Source organism: Corvus cornix, chromosome 7, assembly GCF_000738735.6.
Source record: "Corvus cornix cornix isolate S_Up_H32 chromosome 7, ASM73873v5, whole genome shotgun sequence".
Classification (NCBI taxonomy): domain Eukaryota; kingdom Metazoa; phylum Chordata; class Aves; order Passeriformes; family Corvidae; genus Corvus; species Corvus cornix.
This window is the reverse complement of record NC_046337.1, coordinates 29,175,548-29,194,793: the sequence shown is the minus strand read 5'-3', so window position 1 is coordinate 29,194,793 and position 19,246 is coordinate 29,175,548. Positions and strand designations below refer to the sequence as shown.

At 36.2% G+C, this 19,246-nt stretch overlaps 1 protein-coding gene across 1 annotated transcript; it reads left to right on the top strand.

Moving 5' to 3' along the window:
- Positions 1 to 1,750: 1,750 nt before the first annotated feature.
- Positions 1,751 to 4,431, top strand: LOC104693747 (baculoviral IAP repeat-containing protein 5.1). The gene is made up of 4 exons (XM_010406545.4): positions 1,751 to 1,901; positions 2,583 to 2,692; positions 3,003 to 3,117; positions 4,231 to 4,431. Exons 1-4 carry the CDS (start codon positions 1,764 to 1,766, stop codon positions 4,420 to 4,422), a joined length of 555 nt encoding a protein of 184 aa, XP_010404847.1. The 5' UTR covers positions 1,751 to 1,763; the 3' UTR covers positions 4,423 to 4,431.
- The last annotated feature ends 14,815 nt before the right edge of the window (positions 4,432 to 19,246 follow it).

The window sequence follows — 19,246 nt, the reverse complement described above, 5'->3', positions numbered from 1 at the left end:
AGTACTTTTCTATGTAAGAACTCATTTGGGCTGTTGGGAAATTTTTGTTTGTTTGTTTTAAATGCCATAATAAAAGTCAAAGGAAAAAAAAAACATATTTCAATTCTGATGTATAAATGTCACCCAGCATTCCAAGGTCCTATATTACTATGGTGTTTTGATTAAATATTACATATAATGCATATCTGAAAAAAATAGCGTTTTCAGATAAGACTGCTTACATTAAGCATTTAAACTATTACGGTTTTATTCCATTTTTCCATTTGAAATTACACAAACCAATTAGTTAAATAGATCATGACATCACAAGGTTATAAAATATGCCAAAATATTTAACCTACAGTTTCTTTTAAACAACAGACAAATTATTAATTCCTGAAAACAATCCATTTGCATTAATTAGTACCTTGTGTTAAAGAGAAGCATGAGATCAATTTTAACATGTTTTGGGGCAGTTAAAAACAGGCTTTGAGTTTACTTTGGCATTTCAACTTTTATTTAAACAAAGTTCCTTGCTTCATACAAATACACTCACACATCCACACACAGACATCAACTACATTAAAAAAGATATAAAAATGCTTGACCATCAGCAAACTTAAGAAGGGCTGCCCTGGAGTCAGTACCAGGAGAAACTATAAATATCAGTACTTGGAGGGCCCAGGTTCTGAATGATAAATTCCTGCACCACTGGTATTACCTTGGGAAAAAAAAAAAAAAAGGAATGAAAGTGCCCTATTTTCATGTAACACATATTACTCTAAATATCTGAATATAAATTTCAAGGGCAGTATTCCTGCATATAAAATTAGACACCAGTACAGTCCCAGAGGAATCAATGATGTAGCATTTGTAAATCTAGGCAAAAACTATGCCCTAAGAGCTGACCTTGGAAGTCCTATGCAAATGTTCTTTAATCCCATTTCCATCACCACATCTGGACAGAAGCATGAGCTGGATTATTTTCTGCACTTACTCCATCTGTATTATGGAGAAGATCTAAGTTTTCAATTCTCACAATGCAACGCCTTTCAAAGGTGCTAAGATCTTGGCTTAGAAAGCTGCTGCATGCAGCAGTTTTAAAGATACTGGTGTTTAAACTTCCTACTGAGTTTAACTGGACTCTGTACTGAAATAAGAGACAGTTTTTAAAATGACAGCTTAATGCTTTGATCCTGTAAACCCTTAGATATACATCTTTAAAGTATTATCATCCACTCTATCGCTGGGCATGCTCTATAATATTTTAAGATAGAATAGAATAATCAGAATATTATAAAATAACCATCTCTTCTTTAAAGAAATGCAACAGTATTTGTAAAGATGATCCTAAGAATTAATCTCTGAACGTGAAATTCAAGAAACACTGAAGGATTCAAACAGCAATGTTAGTTCAACCCCTTTGCTGATAATCAGGATAATATTTTTTTAAATTTTATACAGCAAAGTTACTGTATTTGTAATTAGAGTTTTAACTTGCAGGTTTTTAGATTTCAATTATAAAACCTGCAATTAGCATAGGTCCTTTCAGTTAAAAAATATATTGCATAACCAAGGACACAGAATGTGATACAAGGGAAAAAAGTTCCAGTAGCTTCATTTCTCTTGACTGTCCTGCCTATAAGCTCAGCTATGTTAGGAGGGGACTAACACTCCTTTAGGCCCTCCCCTGCTTTCCAGGTGCAATGTGTCACCAATTACCAAGGCCTTAAATGTGAGAGCAGGAGGGAGGCTCTGGCTTACACTGACTGCAGGCTTCATAGATGGAGCTACTCCTACAAGAGCTTAGTTCAGCTTCCAAGCTTTTAACTGACTTTAGGGAGATGTACGAATATGAGAACCGTTTAAAAACCTTCACCAAGTGGCCCTTCCAGGAGAACTGCAAGTGCACTCCAGGGAATGTAAGTCTGAAGATGGTTATTTTGCCTCTGCCTTACTTTTTATGTACTGTGCTTGATTGTGAAGTCATTGTTAAGTGTATCCATGTTCAAGAGGAGTCCACTAAGCCTGAAAAGTTAAATACTGCAGCTTTCCTCTGTTCCCTGCTCAGAAATACTATAGTAGGATTAACTGGTTTTTCTAGTTTAACTAGAAATCTAAATCTAAAATTCAGATTCATCTAAAATTTAGATTAACTAGTGTTTGGTCCATTAGTCTGCCTACAGATTTTAATACAGTTACTGTTCTTGTTCCCCTTATTTTTTTGTTCCTGTCATTTAAAAATTAATTTCTTGTATTATGTGCTCTTTCTAATTGCAAATATCTATTGATGATACAACAGCCTACATTAGAGTAAATGATTACGCATCCAGCAGGAGGGATGAAGTAGTGCAATGATCACTGCTTCAGATTCAGAGATGGAAATTTAAATTTAAAAATCCACCTGATTTCTACTTCGGCACACACATGACACTGCCAGCCTGAATCTCAGATGAGTCATACTGCAAGAGTTACCTGAGAAAGTGCTTGATAACTTGTACAAACTTAATTTTTGGTGTCCCGACTAGACATGATTCTAAAGTGGCAGGAAACACAAGTAGTGTGTGGGATAAGGCTCTAAACTTCTAAACTGTCCCCTGCAGATGGCAAAGGCTGGCTTCATCCACTGTCCAAGTGCAAATGAACCAGATGTGGCAAAATGTTTCTTTTGCTTGTTAGAACTGGAGGGCTGGGAACCAAATGATGACCCATGGTAAGCACAGATACAACAATGCTCTTGAAGTATCTCTCCAAACTTCTTTGGTAATTTACAATGAGTTAATGTTGTTGTCAGTTTCCACCATGACAGTTCACAAAATTGGAGGTTTATCTTGCCCAGTAACTTTGAAATAGTTTAACTAGCTTTTCTCTGAGATCCACTAAAATCTGTTTCATGTTTTCTGTATGATACTGTTTCTGACAGCACAAGTACTGAAGAGACCTGCCTGTCCAGATCTCTTCATCTCCTGAAACGTAACTTGCATAGGTTTAACATCTGTTCTTATTCTGGGTTTATCTTGCAGGGAGAAACATGCCAAACATAGCACCTGTGACTTTTTATCCCTTCCCAAGCACTTTGATGAGCTGACAATGGAGGAGTACTACATGCTGGAGATGACACGGCTCAGAACCTTCATTGTAAGTGTTAACCACATAATCTGAAATTCAAAGCTAGAATGTAAACAAGAACTTCTCTTGCTAAGATTTCCAAGCACCAGCCAGGAATGATAGTCATGTTCTAGCCTTTGACATACTCTGAAGTAATGATTTATGTGCATTATTGGCTAAGAAACCTGCACCTAAGCACTTCTCAGTGTAGTTTATTGTCTGGCTTTTGAAGGCAAACCTGTTTCCTTTAGATGTGTTTTTCCAACAGCTCATTACAGCAGAAAAAACAATATGTAGGGTGCGATAATCAATGCAGAAAACTCAACAATGAGCAGCTCTATCATTTTCAGGAGGGATGAACAACATGTGAAAAGACAAAATTTGACCAGATCATTGCTTCACATGTCCAGTTTCACATATAAACCTGCCTAATTAAACTTTAAAGCCCATTTCTAATGTTTTCTCCTCCCCACTCCTAGGGTTTCATGCCATAGTGTTGACATGTAAAAAAGCACACAACTGAGCTGCTCCGTTGATAAAGATCAGCTGATCTTTGATATGTGAACCCTAATCCTATGGATAGTAAGAATCAAGTGAACCAAGTTCCCTGATGAGGAACAGTAAAAGGTTCTGCATATTATGTGTTGGTGGGTTTGCACAAATAAGATCTTTGCCTTGCTAATAATGTTCTGTATTAAATATATACCTGGTGACTGTCAAGGTTAGGTATTTCAGGTCACTGTGCAACAGATTAAACTACAAAAAAATAGGATCCTGTAGCACAGTGGGACCAGTGATATCTTAGAAGGTGGACTAAGAGTGAGGTGATGTTACCTAACTTGAACTGTGAATGATTTAGAGCAATGTTTCAAGGTATGAAAGGGGTCTTGGCAATAATATGACTTCATTTCTAAGTATAGTACATAAAAAACTTGAAGCAGCAGCAGCTTCAAGTGGAGACACCTAGCCCCCAGGATCCTGTCACCTGTAGCTGGGAAGGCTGTGCACTAGGCTCACCAGGGTATGATTGCTACTGTGAAGCACTGATACCCAAATGCAGCCTGAGGAGGGGGATTGGAATCTGGCTGAACTGCACAATTAAACTGCTCAGTTGAAAGGCTCAATCTCTTGCTTTGACTCAAGTGCAAGGTCGGCAGGCGCACAATAAACGCTTTTCAAGAAGAAGTCGCGGCAACAAGGCAGCGGTTCGTGGATTACTTTGGCTGCAGACCCCAGCTCCCAGCACCGCTGCCTCTCAGGGATGAGCCAGCAGCCCAGCAGCCAGGAGACTCAACTGCCAGGCAAAACGAGCCCAGGAGCCCAAGTGAAGTCTGATTCTAAAAGTGTCTCTTAAAGTGGTGCAAACATCTCTCTTTACCTGGGTGTGAATCTAAAGCTGAACAGGGGTGTGAGGAAGTGTATGTAGAGAATTGCTCTCAGCCTCTCTGGATCAGAGCAATGAGTAGGGACAGTTATGGCCTGTCTTTCACAGTGTGCTTTCTTGGTATGGCTGGGTGTGGGGAACTAAGAGTAGTCCCACCACCCTGCCTGTGTATGAAAAATGTCTAAGCACATACTTTCATTCTGGTTTTTAGCAAGCTGAATTTTTTTTTGGAATAAAGATTCACAACTGAGTACTTTGTGGTCTGTGTTAAAACCTTGTACCTAGGCAGACTCAAATCAGAGCAGTTCTGCTTCAGAACACTTTCCAGTGAACAAAATGGATCTGTGTGCCTCCAACAATTGGTTTCAGCACCTGCATTATCTACACCCCTGCTTACCACTAAGTTGTCTTTCTAGACCAGACAAAGTTGGCACAGATAATGACATCCAGCAAAAATAGGGGGGTGTACTGAATGAGGGCAGACACAAGGTGTGTAAGGCAGTCTCAAGGAAGAGCTCTGGGGATTTTGGTGTGTAACTGAAACAACAAAAGCTAAACCTTTACTATTCCATTTTTAAAAGTTTTCCATTACAATTTCAAACTCACTGGGATTCTCTTAAAATCTTATTATTTCCTATTTTACTTTATGAGAGACTGTTGTAGAATAAAAATGCATGTTTGCAGATACTTTTGACTTTTAAGATGCAGACAGACCTTTCTCAGTAAGGTGAAAGTTTTGTGCATACTTTGTCAGGTCTCAAGCGACAAATGAGCAGCAGCTTTTGGAACTCCCCTGACTTGTCTTTCCACTCTGCAGGAAACTCCTCATACTGGGCATCCTAAAAACATGTATTTCAACATTCTTTAAAGCATTTATGTATTCTCAATCTTGAGAGTAAATTAGCCCTTGACACACATCAATCCATGAAGTATTTTTTCTTAAGTTGCAGCACCGATGTTGACATGCTTAAAGCTTTTTTAAAAAAACCCTTTAAATATGTTACTCTAAGAAGCTTCTTGTATATCTTCAATCTTCTTCTATATCTTTTAAGGACTTAGAATAATTTTACAGTTCAAGTTCTTTAGAAAGTGAAGAAGAAATGATGTGGGGGGAAACAGGAGCATCCATTTTAGCTCCCTCTTTCTGTTGGAACTCTATTCTAGTGCCAGTCTTTAATATTACAACGATAACACGTAATCAATGACGATCGCATTACAGTATTGCAAGGTAACTATGAATTAGGCTGCAGCTGAATGCAGAAAGTGATGGCAGAAAAACAAGAATGAGAAAACTACAGTCAAGCAAAGCACCAGAGAGCTTGGTTTGTAAATGGCCTGTGACCACCCCAGCTGTTACGTTGTTATTGCAGCTTTCAGAGTGGGGGCAGCAGTTGGTGTGTGGTGTGTTAACTTTGTGTTAGCCTAACAACAGAGCATTTGTGAGTACTCCCATTAGAGTTACGTAGGTGATGACAAAAAATGCTTCCACCTGACAAGTAAAAGGTACAGCAGCTCTCTGCATCAGGACAGTGACAGATAATGCCATTCCTTTTGATTGGCTGTGCAAGGGTCAGTAACTGTTCTCAGCTTTGCTGTTACTGGTTATGAGATTCTTTGGCAGTTAACAAATGCCAGTGAGTGTCAGTGAGTCTGTAATCTCATTTTATAGAACACCACTGACATGAAGGACTTTCTCTTTACTCCAGTTTGGCTGTGTAAATGCACACGTAGCTGTCCCACACCTCTTGGATCTTTACTGCTGGAAGTACACACCTTTCACTTATTTTAGCAATAGATTTTAAAAAGCTATAATCCCAGTATGCACAATGAATTTGTCCCCTCTCTCAGTCTCTTTTTCCAATGTCATCATTTCTCTGTTCATTTTCCAAATGACTATTTCCCAAAGAAGAACTAAAGCCCTCAACTTACTGATTTTTTTTTTTTTTTTTTTTTTTTTTTTTTGTAAACACCCAAAGAAAGCTTAATTTTCCCTATTTGCCACTTTCCTGCAGTCTGGTCAAGTGAAGGAGCTAGTGCTGCTTAGTTCCTTTAATGTCTCTCATTGTACATTTTTTGAGCATTTCCAACCAAAAATCCAGTCTTTCTGCATACTTCAGGCCATTTCTTTAATTAGAAAGGATTTCTAAAGCCTTGATATTAACAATCTTTTTTTAAAAGGGTCTGAGAAGTCCTGGATCATTTGAGTCAGTATTGGTGATAGATTTTCATCATTTAAGTAAACAGTAAGAAAAGCGGACTGGCAAAAGTGGACAGTGTTACCTGAATGTGAAAGTGGTTACGGTCAGATATGGAGTGTGAGATAGAAAGAAAACTATTTCTTGTCTGAATACTGTGAACACCTCTGCCAAAATAAGATGAAGTCCATTCAGGTGGTTTGAAATGCAGTGTAAAAATTTGCACAAACTACTTCAAATACTTTTTTCAAGGTAGAAACAAAGATGTGGAGAAGTTCTGTAGTTTTTTCCCAATTCCCTAGGCCACCACTCCCTCAGCAGAGAGCTACTCAGAGGATCATTCCTGGATTTCAGGCATGGTGATAATTCTGAAATCTAATTGTAATCAGTTGTAATTAAAAAGTGCAAAGCTTTTGACAGAAGATAAGAATGAGAGGAAGGTATGTTGTTTGATCTGTCTCCTTCTCAGTCTTGTATTTCAATCTCTTTCTGTTTACTTCCATTCAAGAAATAGATAATTTTTAATATTATTACTTTAATATTATTACTGGGTTATTATTAGCATTAAGTCCTTTCTAAGTTATAACTCCTCATCAGTTAAATGGATGTACATACAATTTATGCACAAAAAACTGACACAAAAATGACTATGGGACAAAATGTAAACTTTTTTCAAGTTACAAAAGTAACGTGGTTTGCATGAGAAAAGAATGATTAAAAGAATCTCAGCACAGAGCCTGTTGTAAAAAAATTCTGACCAGTGAAGATAGCCCAAGCCAAACAGTGCTATGTGAATGATTGTCACAGAGAACTTTCTGCCAGGCTGCCTACCTCTGCCTTCACTGGGTAAAATCATCAAAAGGGGCTTACACAAAACATTCCCTGGGAATGACTGGTGTAATCCACACTGGCAGGAGGGATTCAGGTTCTGTATCTTCATATTTCTGCTGCCAGAAAGGTTCTGGATCAAAGGGTGATTATTTTATTTATTGCTTACTTTAATTTAGACACAGAGAGATACAGAGGTTTTTTTTGAGATGTAAAATAGTAAGATTTAAAGTCAAAGAGTTAGGTTTATAGAACACAGACTGCCTTGGTGGTAGAGGTACATTCAAATATGATCCCAAAATATTAAGTTCTGACTTAAAGAATTACTAGCAATATCTTTAATGTAACAGTTCTGCTAAAGTTTGTCTGCCCAGACCTTTCCCTGTCCCTAACTACACTACAGGTAAAAAAGCCCAATGTAGCTTTTGCATGTGAGGTGATTATTGCATTAAGTCTTGTAAATATTTTTATTAAAAAAGGTGACTAAATAACATCAGGAGATCCAGACTGGAAAAAGTGATTAAAGTAATAAATTAAATAAATTCCTGACTGGATGAAAGAATGACAGAATTGCACAGTGAAGTATTAAACATGAGAAATGTCAACACTTGTAAGGTGATACCAGACACCCAGCAGCATAAAAAAATGTTGTCAGGGAGGAGGAATAAACACATGCCAGAAATTCTTCCCAGGTTTTAGCGAAGGAATCATTTTAAAATTAAAACAGAGTTGCACATTTATTTTCAAAATTCTCACTTTAACAGATGTTCCAGCAAGATAATGTGGATTTCCCAGCTTAGTTGTAATATAAAAGCAGAATTCAGGAGACTCAATGGTGGAGTCTCCAAGGCAAATGCAGATACTCCTGCCTGCTTAAATGTCTGTTTGATAAAAGTGGCTCTAGGACAGGATCAAGTTCTTCTCCAATATTATCTGGTAGCCCTTCAAAATAACATAAGAATTAGTAGGATCTTGTTGGTGTTCATACTGCTGATTGACTGTTCTTTATCATATATATGGATAATGTGTGTTTACAGTGTGCAAACAATAAAAATATTAATTGAGCAATTGGTAGAGATAAGGAGAGTACTCAGCTGATTGAAAAATGAATCAAAGGAATGTACTTGTAATTTTTTATCTAATATAAATTTGCAAAAATGCAACTAAAATGCTATTGCTATTACTGCTGCCAGTGGCTGAGAGCAGTAGTTTAAGGGCTACCATTTTTAAAAAGGGAAATACCAACAAACTGCCACAGAAATCATTTTCGGTAAGTCTGAACTAAATTCAATTTTCACCATAAGCACATGAGATTGTCAAAATCAAGAAAGGAATAATGGAAAATAAACAATCTATCCCTTTACTTTTAGTCCAGTTAATAGCCTTAGAAAAATAGCTGGAGTTGTACCTATGTATTTCATTAATTTATTTCTCTTTGGAAGAAACAAGACTACCTGCAATCAAGATGCTACAGTGAACATAAGAATCTTTAATGATTCCAGCCTAGCAATCTGGTATTTATACTCTTGAAAAGACAAATAAAAACAACATTGCTTTTTAGAAATAATATTATTCTAATATGAAGAAAAGAAATGGCAATTCTCATAAAGCAATTAAATATTTAAATTAAACAGTATTATATTGTGCTAAGAAGTATCTTAGTATAGTATCAAGTACAACCTGGAGGGAGGGCTTCAACTACTATAGTACTCACTTGATTCAAAAAAGGGGAGAAAAAACAAATCTATTTTCCTGGAGAACATTGGATACTCGCTAGTTTCATTTTTTATCTGATTGTGCCCCCTCCAGGTCCTTCTGTGATTTACGCTTTCATTAGTCATTAACCTTCCAGGACTGCCAAACTGAATGCACTTTTCCAGTATTGTAATAAATTGAGGGTCACTGAGTTTGATTATATGCAAACTATTGGGTTTTTCCATGTTCTTTATTCATTTGTTTGTTTGATAGCTCCCTAAGGAGACATCATCAGAGGCCATCTTCTTGCATTACTGAAGGGAAAAATACAAACTTCCGAAATTGAAATAGAAGCTCTTCAAATGTTTACCTCAAGGTGCTTCTTAAGGCAATTTCTTCCCTTTTGTCATTACTGCAAAAGCACTTCTATACAAAATCATAGCAGGCACATACTCAGTCTAATCTTTGATGAATTTAAGAGGAGATAGATGATTCCTAAAGTTCTTTGTCTACAAAAACCAATTTTCCTCCTTCAAAGAACGTGCATTTCTTACTTCCTAGAAATTTTAATTACATTTACATTTATATTTAATTCAAAATAATATCACTCTGAAAGTTTGAAATTTTTAACAGCTTTACTACAGCTAGATGCATAAACTGACTAAAAAAAACTTGAAAACAAAGGGAATTTTCCACTAATGAAAATGGATATTGTAGAAGAAAAAAGAAGAATTTAAGAGAGGTAGAGAAATGTACCATGAATGGCAGCAGTCTGAGATTATACAGAGGTCTGTTATGGATCAGAAACTGTATTTGGGAGTGACTAAGCAGCAGCTGAAGGAGGATGCCTTTCTTCCCCCTTTTAGAATGGTTTAGGAAAATATCCGAAGGGGACCCTGTCCAGCCTACCCACAAGAGACGAAAGCTTTCACAGGTAAAATGCATTCAGAGATACAGGAGATAAATTTGTAACCCACCAGCACAGCATAATATTAAGAAAGTTAAAGTGTGAGCTTTGTAAAGTTATGAGGATTTTGAGTAATTTGATAAACAGAGATAAGGGAAAAATTGGTAACACCATAGGTCTGGAGAAGCAAACAGAGGACTGGAAACCTAAATATCTGTCAGATGAGGCAGTAGCATCAGCAGTGGTAGAGAGACAATCTCAATCTCACAGTGCATAACAGTGTTCACCAGTGGGTAAAAAATGTACTGGAAGAATTGCTGAGCTCCCAAATTTCCAGGTGACTCAGTCACTTCTGAGGACCCAAAGGGAGACCCAAGGGAGATGGAGCCAAGTTACATTTTAAACATCAGCTGATACCAGGTGATACAGCAATTGCAAACTGTAAACTGAACACAGGAAACCTGGGTGTTAAGCAAAGTCTAGACCAGACCATATTTATGGTATTTGTTCATAATAATTTTATTCATTCTTATTTTAAAACAGGAATTTAGCATTTGAGAAATACTCAGCTAAAATCTGCATTATTTTTTTCCCTACTTCAAAGTTTCAGTCATGTATTATTTTCAGCATATTCCACATCAGACTCACTATTTGAATAATTAAGGAATAGTTCTCTAATACCAGCTAAACACACATAGTTTTCATAATCTATAAAATCCTTCTTCAGTGATGGGATTGCATAAGCAGTCACTGTGTATGTTTGCAAATTATCCTTAGATTGCTCACTAATTCTGCTTTTTAAAAAATTCATTGTTACAAAAAGCTTGAGTTTCATTTTATACTGTTCCTGTGGTCCTAATATCAAGCCATAAACTCATAACTAGATGCATAATATGTACCATCAGTTTGAGGTAGATTCTATCTCACCTTTCAAAATAAAATGCTATCATTATTTAGTTTTAAAATGCTAATCATCTTTCCATTAGTTCAAAAAGAATTTTGATCAAAGCTGTAAAACAGTGAAATGGAGGATGAACTGTACAAGTGTTGAATTCATTAACATCTGTCGACTGTTTAGCCTGAGTGATTGAATTATTAATACAGTAATTACTTGAAAAAAGTTACATATACAATCATAATCCCGGCATACATCCTCTAATTTCAACAAGTAGTTTTGCTTCCAGAAGTACAACAAATGCCCTATATCTGCAGTATTTCTAGTGCCAAAGTAAGTGCATTGAAGGAAAAGGGGAAATAGGGATAATATCCAAATTCTATCTTCAAGTTACAGACATTGATTTTTCTGTCTCTTATTTTTTAGCAATATTCATTAACCTGGACTCAATTTTCAAAGTAAATAGATATTAATTTTTCATCTGAATTCAGTGGCAGGTTTTGGTGTTCAAAAAAATTCAAAGTCAGGGTAATCTTGACACCCAAAATTTCTTACAGATAAAAATCATCTGCCATGTCAAAGTTTTTCTGTATTCTGAATGTCTGTTCATTTCACTAAGAGTTATAGGCACAAATCACAGAATCATAGAATGGCCTGGGTTGGAACGGACCTTAAAAATCATCCAGCTCGACCCCCCTGTCATGGACAGGGACACCTTTCACTAGACCAGGTTTCTTAGAGCCCCATCCAACCTGGCCTTGGACACTTCCAGGGATGGAGCAATAACACAACATCTGCAGCAACTAAGCAGCTGCTGTTCTGGAACTAGTGTTGCTTTACAGAAAAAAATCAACCAAAGGAGTCCATGTTTTGCACAGCAAAGTACTGTACAGTAGAAGAAAAGAAGAATATTCCCCAGGAGACTGATAAACAAAACTTAAAAGCCTACAACAACACAGTTTCAGTTCCACTTACTAATTTTATTAAAACATAATTTTAAACTGTATTTATAGTAGAAGAAAAATTAATGAAATTTAGATTATTAAAAAAACAGAGGGACAAAATCTCTGTACATATCACTTGCCTCTAGCTGGATGTAAAGACTGCTAGGTAAGCTACATCTCCTGATGGAGTAAGTGTATTCCAGTCAAGCTGATGTACTGCATTCCCAGCTCCAAAGCAGTCTCATGCCAGTGAGTTTTCTCACCCCCCAAGGCCACCATTCAATTGTTTTGCTCATTGCAGTTTTTTGCTGCATAAGTCAATGTAAGACTAGAAAAGAATTGCTGATTGTATTACAAGATCATTTTAGAAACATTTTACAGTATTTAAAACATTCACAGATTTTTTCCCTATGCAGATATTTTCTTAAGTAATTTTGACAAATAGAAAGAAAACACCTTATTCTAGTGGAAATTTTTAAAGAACAAACACTGCTATCAGGACCAGCACACCAAAGTCTATTCAGTTACATTTTTATCCAAATAAAGGAAGAAAACCAGTATAAAACATCCAATTTGAAATAGTTCTGTGTGAGATACAGGAAATACTAACAGTCAAGGAAGTTATCTACAAGAGAAACAAAAACCCCTTAAAGAGATCACTGTCTCATAAAAGTAGGTACATTCTTTTCTGCCAAAAAGCTCCTTATGAATCCATAATTGGCATTTGTGTTGGCAGTTTCTAACTAAGGCATCTTTCCAGGCATGTTTATAATATAACAAAAAATTTGCTTCAACAGGAATTCAACCCATCTCTTTTAGAATGCTTCACTGTCTAGTACAGACACATTTCAGACATGGGATAGGAGGAAAATGATGCCAACTCTTGCTGCAGTTGCCATCCTCTCTCTCTTCTGGTAACCTTAGCAGCCAGTTTACACCACAGTAACAAACTGCTTGTGTATTTTAGCCCTCCCCTCTACTTCCAAACCACACCAGAGTGCAGGAGAAACACACAAAGAGCTGACTTCAGCTACAGACAAGATTTAAGACTCCATTTCAAATTCTGATTTTATTTTTCTAAAATAAGCACAAGATGATATACCACAACTATTAAAAAAAGACCCAAAATCATCTTCTAAACGTTGCCTATTTTTGCACTTAGCTGTCAGCAACAGGATTTAGCCAAAACAGTCCCAAAACTGCATTAGCACAGAAGGCAGAAATAAACTTGAAAACTTTTAATATACTAACTAACTTGCAAGTTGAGATGAATCTGAACTCTTAGTAAAGCATTGAAAATTTATCTCCTCACAAGAAAGCAGATATGAGTGAGGAGGTAGGAGGGGGATATCAGCTGGTAAATTAAAAACATCTACATTTTCTATTACTTTAAAGCATTTATTTCCAATCCTTTACACACTTTTAACTTTAAGACCATTACACCAAAGTAGAAAGATTGTTATCTGAAAGTACAGCTTGCTCCATATATTGGCAGTTAAAAGTGAAATACCATTTGATAAAGAGAACAAATTTTAAATAACTTCTCTGGCTATCAGCAGAACAATAGTTCATCTTTTGCATCATACATCTGAGTTCCCAAGTCAGTTTTCTCTTGTTTCTTGGATTCTAGTGTCTGCTGCAGTACAGCAGATTTATCTTGAATCTCCCTCAGGTTTGTTTCTTTCTTTCACCATCCATAAAAAAATTTTTAACTTTCCTTGAGCTCAATTCAACTTTAGCTTTTTGGGTGCAATGTTTGTATGACTGTAAATAAAGACAAAAAATAAATTAAACATCTGAAAGATACACCCTTCACTCCAGGGTCTTTTTAATAAATAAATAAATAAAAAGAACATGAAGATGAAGGGAAACCTCAGCAATTCAGTAGCTCATGCAATATTCTGTTTTATATGTTCTTATCTGAAGACAATTGGTTTTTACTTAATCCCCTGTTTCTGTCCTGATACTAATTTATACCGTTTCTACATTTTTTACTGTAATAACACAGAGTGATTAAAAGCAAAGAAGGTTTATACTTCCAAAATGTGTCCCATTTGATCACAATTTAGAATTCATGATGGATTTGTGCCAGTAGAAACACACAAACAATAATATGTCTTAAGTAACTCTTAACACACACATCTAGCCATACATAGACAAAATAAAAGAAAATACTAACAGCTTTTCACAACCAAGGATCTGTTTTCGAGTTTTGAAGATTTCACTCTTTTATACAGATATTTTTCTGAGGAGAATACTGGATGTAACATGTAACTGAAAAGATGTTCTTCATCTTGCCAAAAACAAGCATGAAAATAAGCTAAAATGTCCCTAGGACCAGCTGAAGCAGAATTTGACAAGTATTAGCCTCATAATTAATGAATCCCCTCTCATATTGGTGTAAGCTGCAGCTGTCCTTTAAATCCCACCTTTCAAAATTATTTTCTAACAGTTGGTATTTGCAATGTTAGTAGTTGTTCCCAAATTGCGAAGTCCCCCAAGCATGCAGTCATCAGTCTTTAAGCTGAGTAACAAAATACCCTCTCACATGAAGGTATGCCAAATAAAAAGCCTGCCATGACTCAGCTTTCAAGGGGCACATTGACCTTAGTGCCCAGAGCAGATTTACTGCTAAATTCTTGGCTCCAGATGTTTCAAATTAGAAACAGCACCAAAAATAAACACACTTTTTCAATGCATTGAATGCAACGCATACCAAAAAATATCCTTTGGGCTTGATGTGACTACCAGAAACCTCCAAGAACATTTCAAGAATGCCCCAGTTCTGTGCAACACTCTAAAAGGATGTCAGCTTTGTTGATGTCTGAAGAGAACGTTGCTTCCACGCCTTCCTAGGAAAATTCACAGCTGAAAATCAGAGTCTACACCTTCTTACATGAACTGATCTTTATTATTGTTTTCTTGCATAAGTATCTGATGAGTAATTTCACCTCTCTTTTGGTGTGAAATTAAACTGATAGACTGACCCCTTTAGTCAAATTTATTTTATTTTTTTTTAATACATATTTATATGTCATAAAACTCCATGGTTATGACCCATTAAAAAAAAGGCAAAAAACCAGTTTTTGTTGGCCCAATGCTGTTAGAAACAACTGCTTGGCTGCTCAGACACTCGTTTCAATGCAACCCAAATAAAGAAAAAAAATTACCAACTGATAGACAATAAAGAATCAAAAACACAAAAAGACTGGTTTTTAAACTAATCATTAACTAAAATAAGATCCTACTAACAGTATTGCAGAGTAAAACTGTCTTGTCTAGCTGTTGAGAAAGCGAATGGACTTTCTAAATGGTAAACAAAAGCAATCATGACTAATAGTTGAAATTATGGTCAGTGCATGACTCCTACTTTTTTTTCTTTTTTCTTTTATTTTATATTTCACATAAAATGTCTCTTGTATGACAGGAGATCTCCTGGTGAATGTAAAACATTGTATCCTACCACTATCCAGTAAAAGCATTTCTATTTTTCCAATAAGTATTGTCAATATTGTTTTATTTGTGCATTTTAAGTCAATAAAAATCTCTAACCAAAAATTTTTATCCCTATAGCATTCTTTATCCTGCAGAATCACAAAACCAAAATACAGTCTTTGAGGGAACAAGTTCTAACCCTAACATTCCCTGCAAATTCAGCAAATGCACTGAGACTCAGCACAGATGAAGGAAGTAATTTTAATTAAAAACTGTTTACGTCTGGCTACTGGCCATTCTAGTTAGCAATCCATAAAATGATTGTTCCGGGTATCCTCTTATCAGCAGAAATTCTCACTGTAATGTAACAATTCCCCATGTGAGCAAGCAAGCAAGCAGAAATTGAAAAACTGTGATCAGAAATTACCTTCTAATAGGATTGAGAGGTATCACTCACCTCCCAGTAGCACCTAAGCTGACTTAACCATTCAAAGTCACTCTCATCTTTGCCTTTTTTGCTTACTAGAGATGCAAGAACATCCCCAGCACGAACATCGAGCTCAACAAGTGTTCTAGAGTCACCTGATTCTGCTTAGACAGCTTTCCTCACACCAAGGTGACAATATCCTCAGTCTGTCTATTATCCTGCCTGCAAAAAATTTTAAAATTTCAGAGGTTGAACGTCTGGTCTAAGTCATGATTATGTTTTCTTGTATTTGTTGTTTTTTACTATGTTACCTTTATGTCTGTGTATTAAATAGTTCCTTCTCACTATGATACCAGTACAATGTCCTTTGTTCACCAGTAGCTCAATAGGGCTTTGGGATGCTTTTTTGCTTTTACAAACCCAAATATAAAACATCAATGGCACAAATCTGCAAAGAAAACCACATACACTACTTAATTTCTGCCACACAGGAAATAGTCCTTGGCCTTTTACCATTTCCATTTTATTTGTTCCAATACTACCTAAGCATATATAATTAGGAAAAACATCTGAAAATTTTACTTAAAAGACCATTTTAAGTTAGATCAAAAAAAAGTTTATCCTCAGCAATAATTCTTGTGTACTATCACCTGCAAGATGCTTCCCACTGTATTTATTGAAGATTAGTTTAAAGATGCAAAGCTTAACTTACAGTCTCTGTAACATATAAACTAATAAGGATAAACAAGAATTCTCTTTTCAACTGCTAATTCACCTACAGTACATGAAAAGTTATTATTTATACCTTCCCAGCAATAGCAAACAGTAAGGAATTTGAGTAAAGCAACCAAGTACAACCTTAATACAATAGTTTTCCATTATTAAAAAATAAACAAACCCAACACCTTTAAGAGTTTTTTTCCTCACAAGATCTCTTGTGCTGCTCTTTGCACTGTAGGGATGTTTCTCTGTGACTGAACTAGCATATTGTTTTTCATTTTTGTTCTTGGTTTTGCGTGACTTTGCACTGCATTCACTGCATGCTGTCAAGTCTGTGTATTGGGGCCCAAACCCCAGTTCCTCTCCTTACAGCAAAGGTTATATTACTTAGCAAGATCCCTTCAGCAGGAATCCTCACAGATTTAATTCCACTCAGTATAAGAAGGACTTATACTGAATTTTTTGCTGTTTAATCCTGAATGAGATTGCAGAGTAGAAATCCCAGCAAGAGCTAAAACATAGCAAAAACCTTCTGAATTGTTTAGTTAGGACTACCCCTAAAAAGGTAAAATGGTATGTAGGTTACATCTGATATTCAGTTTTCTACTGGGGAAAATCAGGTATGTTCATTTCACCATGAATGACTGTATGGGACTTCTGATTCTTCTGAAAAATACAGAGTATGGAAGGGTTACTAGATTAGAGAAGAGAACTGAATTAAATTACTGTTATTAAAAGTTAGTCTTTATTCACCTATCATAAAATCTAAGAAGCAGATACCTAATACCATAACTGTCAGTGAGAAAAAAGAAAGTCGAGTGCTCAGAGAAACAATTTGACAATACCATCTGCATGCACTGAGAGTCACAAATACTTCTATTAAATATTTCCATACCAAGTAGGGTCTTTGGCCTTTAAGAAAACCTCAAGAAGTTCCTAATTAGATAAAAAAAGAGAATCTGGTGAAAACCAGATGCTTTTTCTCTAAGTATCCATTAAGCCCCTTGAGAATTATTTCCAGAAATTCATTGCACCTTCCTCAGTTTTTCCAGCATCTTGTCTGTTGTTACTATTGTCAGCACATGTCTGTCCTGGAAAAGCAATTATTCCAGATAAAAATATTATTGTCTTTTCAAGTGAATCACCACACATCACTGCAGGAAGTCTTAATTAAAATTAAGCTCTATATCAAATTCTGCTTTATTCAAACCATTGTCAACTATTATTTCTGAAAATAATTTCAAAAAAGGGTCAATTGATCAAAGAGCCTAACTCCCATCATTCTGTTGGAGCAACATCAATTTACACTGGCTGTTCAACTGCATGATGTAATTAAGCAACACGAACAATTAAAATATTTTGACGGATTTTTTTTAAAGTGTACTTCTATGACACCAACAAAGTCACACATTTTAACCAGCAATCAAGTATCAGAATTCAATCAGAATAATCCTTCCCTCCATATAAAATATATAAATATATACACTAGATGTAAGTATTAATATGGCAAAATTGTACACAGGCAATACTGACACTTCACTACTAACACTAACTAGTAATGTGATCTAAAAAAAGGTATTCTCTGCTCCTGAGACATTTCCTAACTAAATACATGTTCAAAGAATTTTGTTCTCAAAATAAATTTGGTTGTTTTAAGAATACAAGGAATTTAATTTTTATTTCTTTTTACAACAGCAACTGAGTAACACCTGTCAAGACACACTGTTGAATAAACACTGGGTTTCTTATATTTGTACACTGTACAGATGACAAAATATACATTAAGACATGGAGTGCTTTCCAAATTCTTTCTAGTGCTTTCCAAATTAATCTCTCAAATTAAATTAATGTAAATTACTAGAAAAGCTACTGCAAAAAAATGAAAGTTATCTCAGTTAATACAAATGCAAAAAAGGTTTTGAGAAGACCTTTAAAGAAATATAGTTGTCTGAACATCAGATTCTGGCCTTTAATGTGCCTTATGACCTATTTATAGCCTTATCATCATTAAAGTTTTTAATCTTGCTCACCAAGTATGGGGTTGGGGAGCAAAGACACACTGAAATGTAGGAAATTATGCAGATTTACAATGAAAAAATCAAACCCAAACAAATGCTTCTACTCAGTTTCAGTATGGGCTTGCATTTAAAGCATGACTGCATTTATTCTAGTTCAGTTCCATGCCAGGACATTGTGAACTGACCCAAACCCCTCACGCTGCAATACAAAATGTTCTATCAGGGCAAAGTCCTGGCAAGGAAATGGGGAGCGATTGATACCAATTCCCTGCTCCACTTCCCAAAGCCTGGGAACAACAGGTTCTGCCACAGCATCTCCTCTCCCACCTAAACCAGACTGCATTCCCCAGAACCTGAGTAACCAGAAATGCCAGCCAACCCCGAGGTCCCTCTGCTGTGCCGTGTCTGCCCCTGAAAGTGCACAGCCAGGAACACATATCCAGGATAAAAACAAAACACACAACTATATCCATCATAAGAAACTCCAAAGAGATTTGTAGGGAGAATTGCAGCCTGATCAATCTACTGAGGGCTCACAAGAACTGCTGACAGTGACAATAATGATGGACATCAGAGAACAAAGATGTGCCCAAACTATTTCCAGTAGGAGCAATTTTTTTCAGAGCTCATCACAAATGGAGACTCCCCCTGCCAGGGAAGGCCCTGACGGAGCAGGCAGAACAACCTCACCGAGCAGCAGCTGGGGTCCTC

Excerpts from the sequence above, each read along its gene's own strand:
- LOC104693747 (XM_010406545.4), top strand. The coding sequence starts at position 1,764 with ATGGAGCTACTCCTACAAGAGCTTAGTTCAGCTTCCAAGCTTTTAACT. Across the intron at positions 1,902-2,582 it reads GCAAGTGCACTCCAGGGAAT|ATGGCAAAGGCTGGCTTCAT; the intron begins GTAAGTCTGAAG and ends TGTCCCCTGCAG. Across the intron at positions 3,118-4,230 it reads CACGGCTCAGAACCTTCATT|TGCAAGGTCGGCAGGCGCAC; the intron begins GTAAGTGTTAAC and ends CTTTGACTCAAG.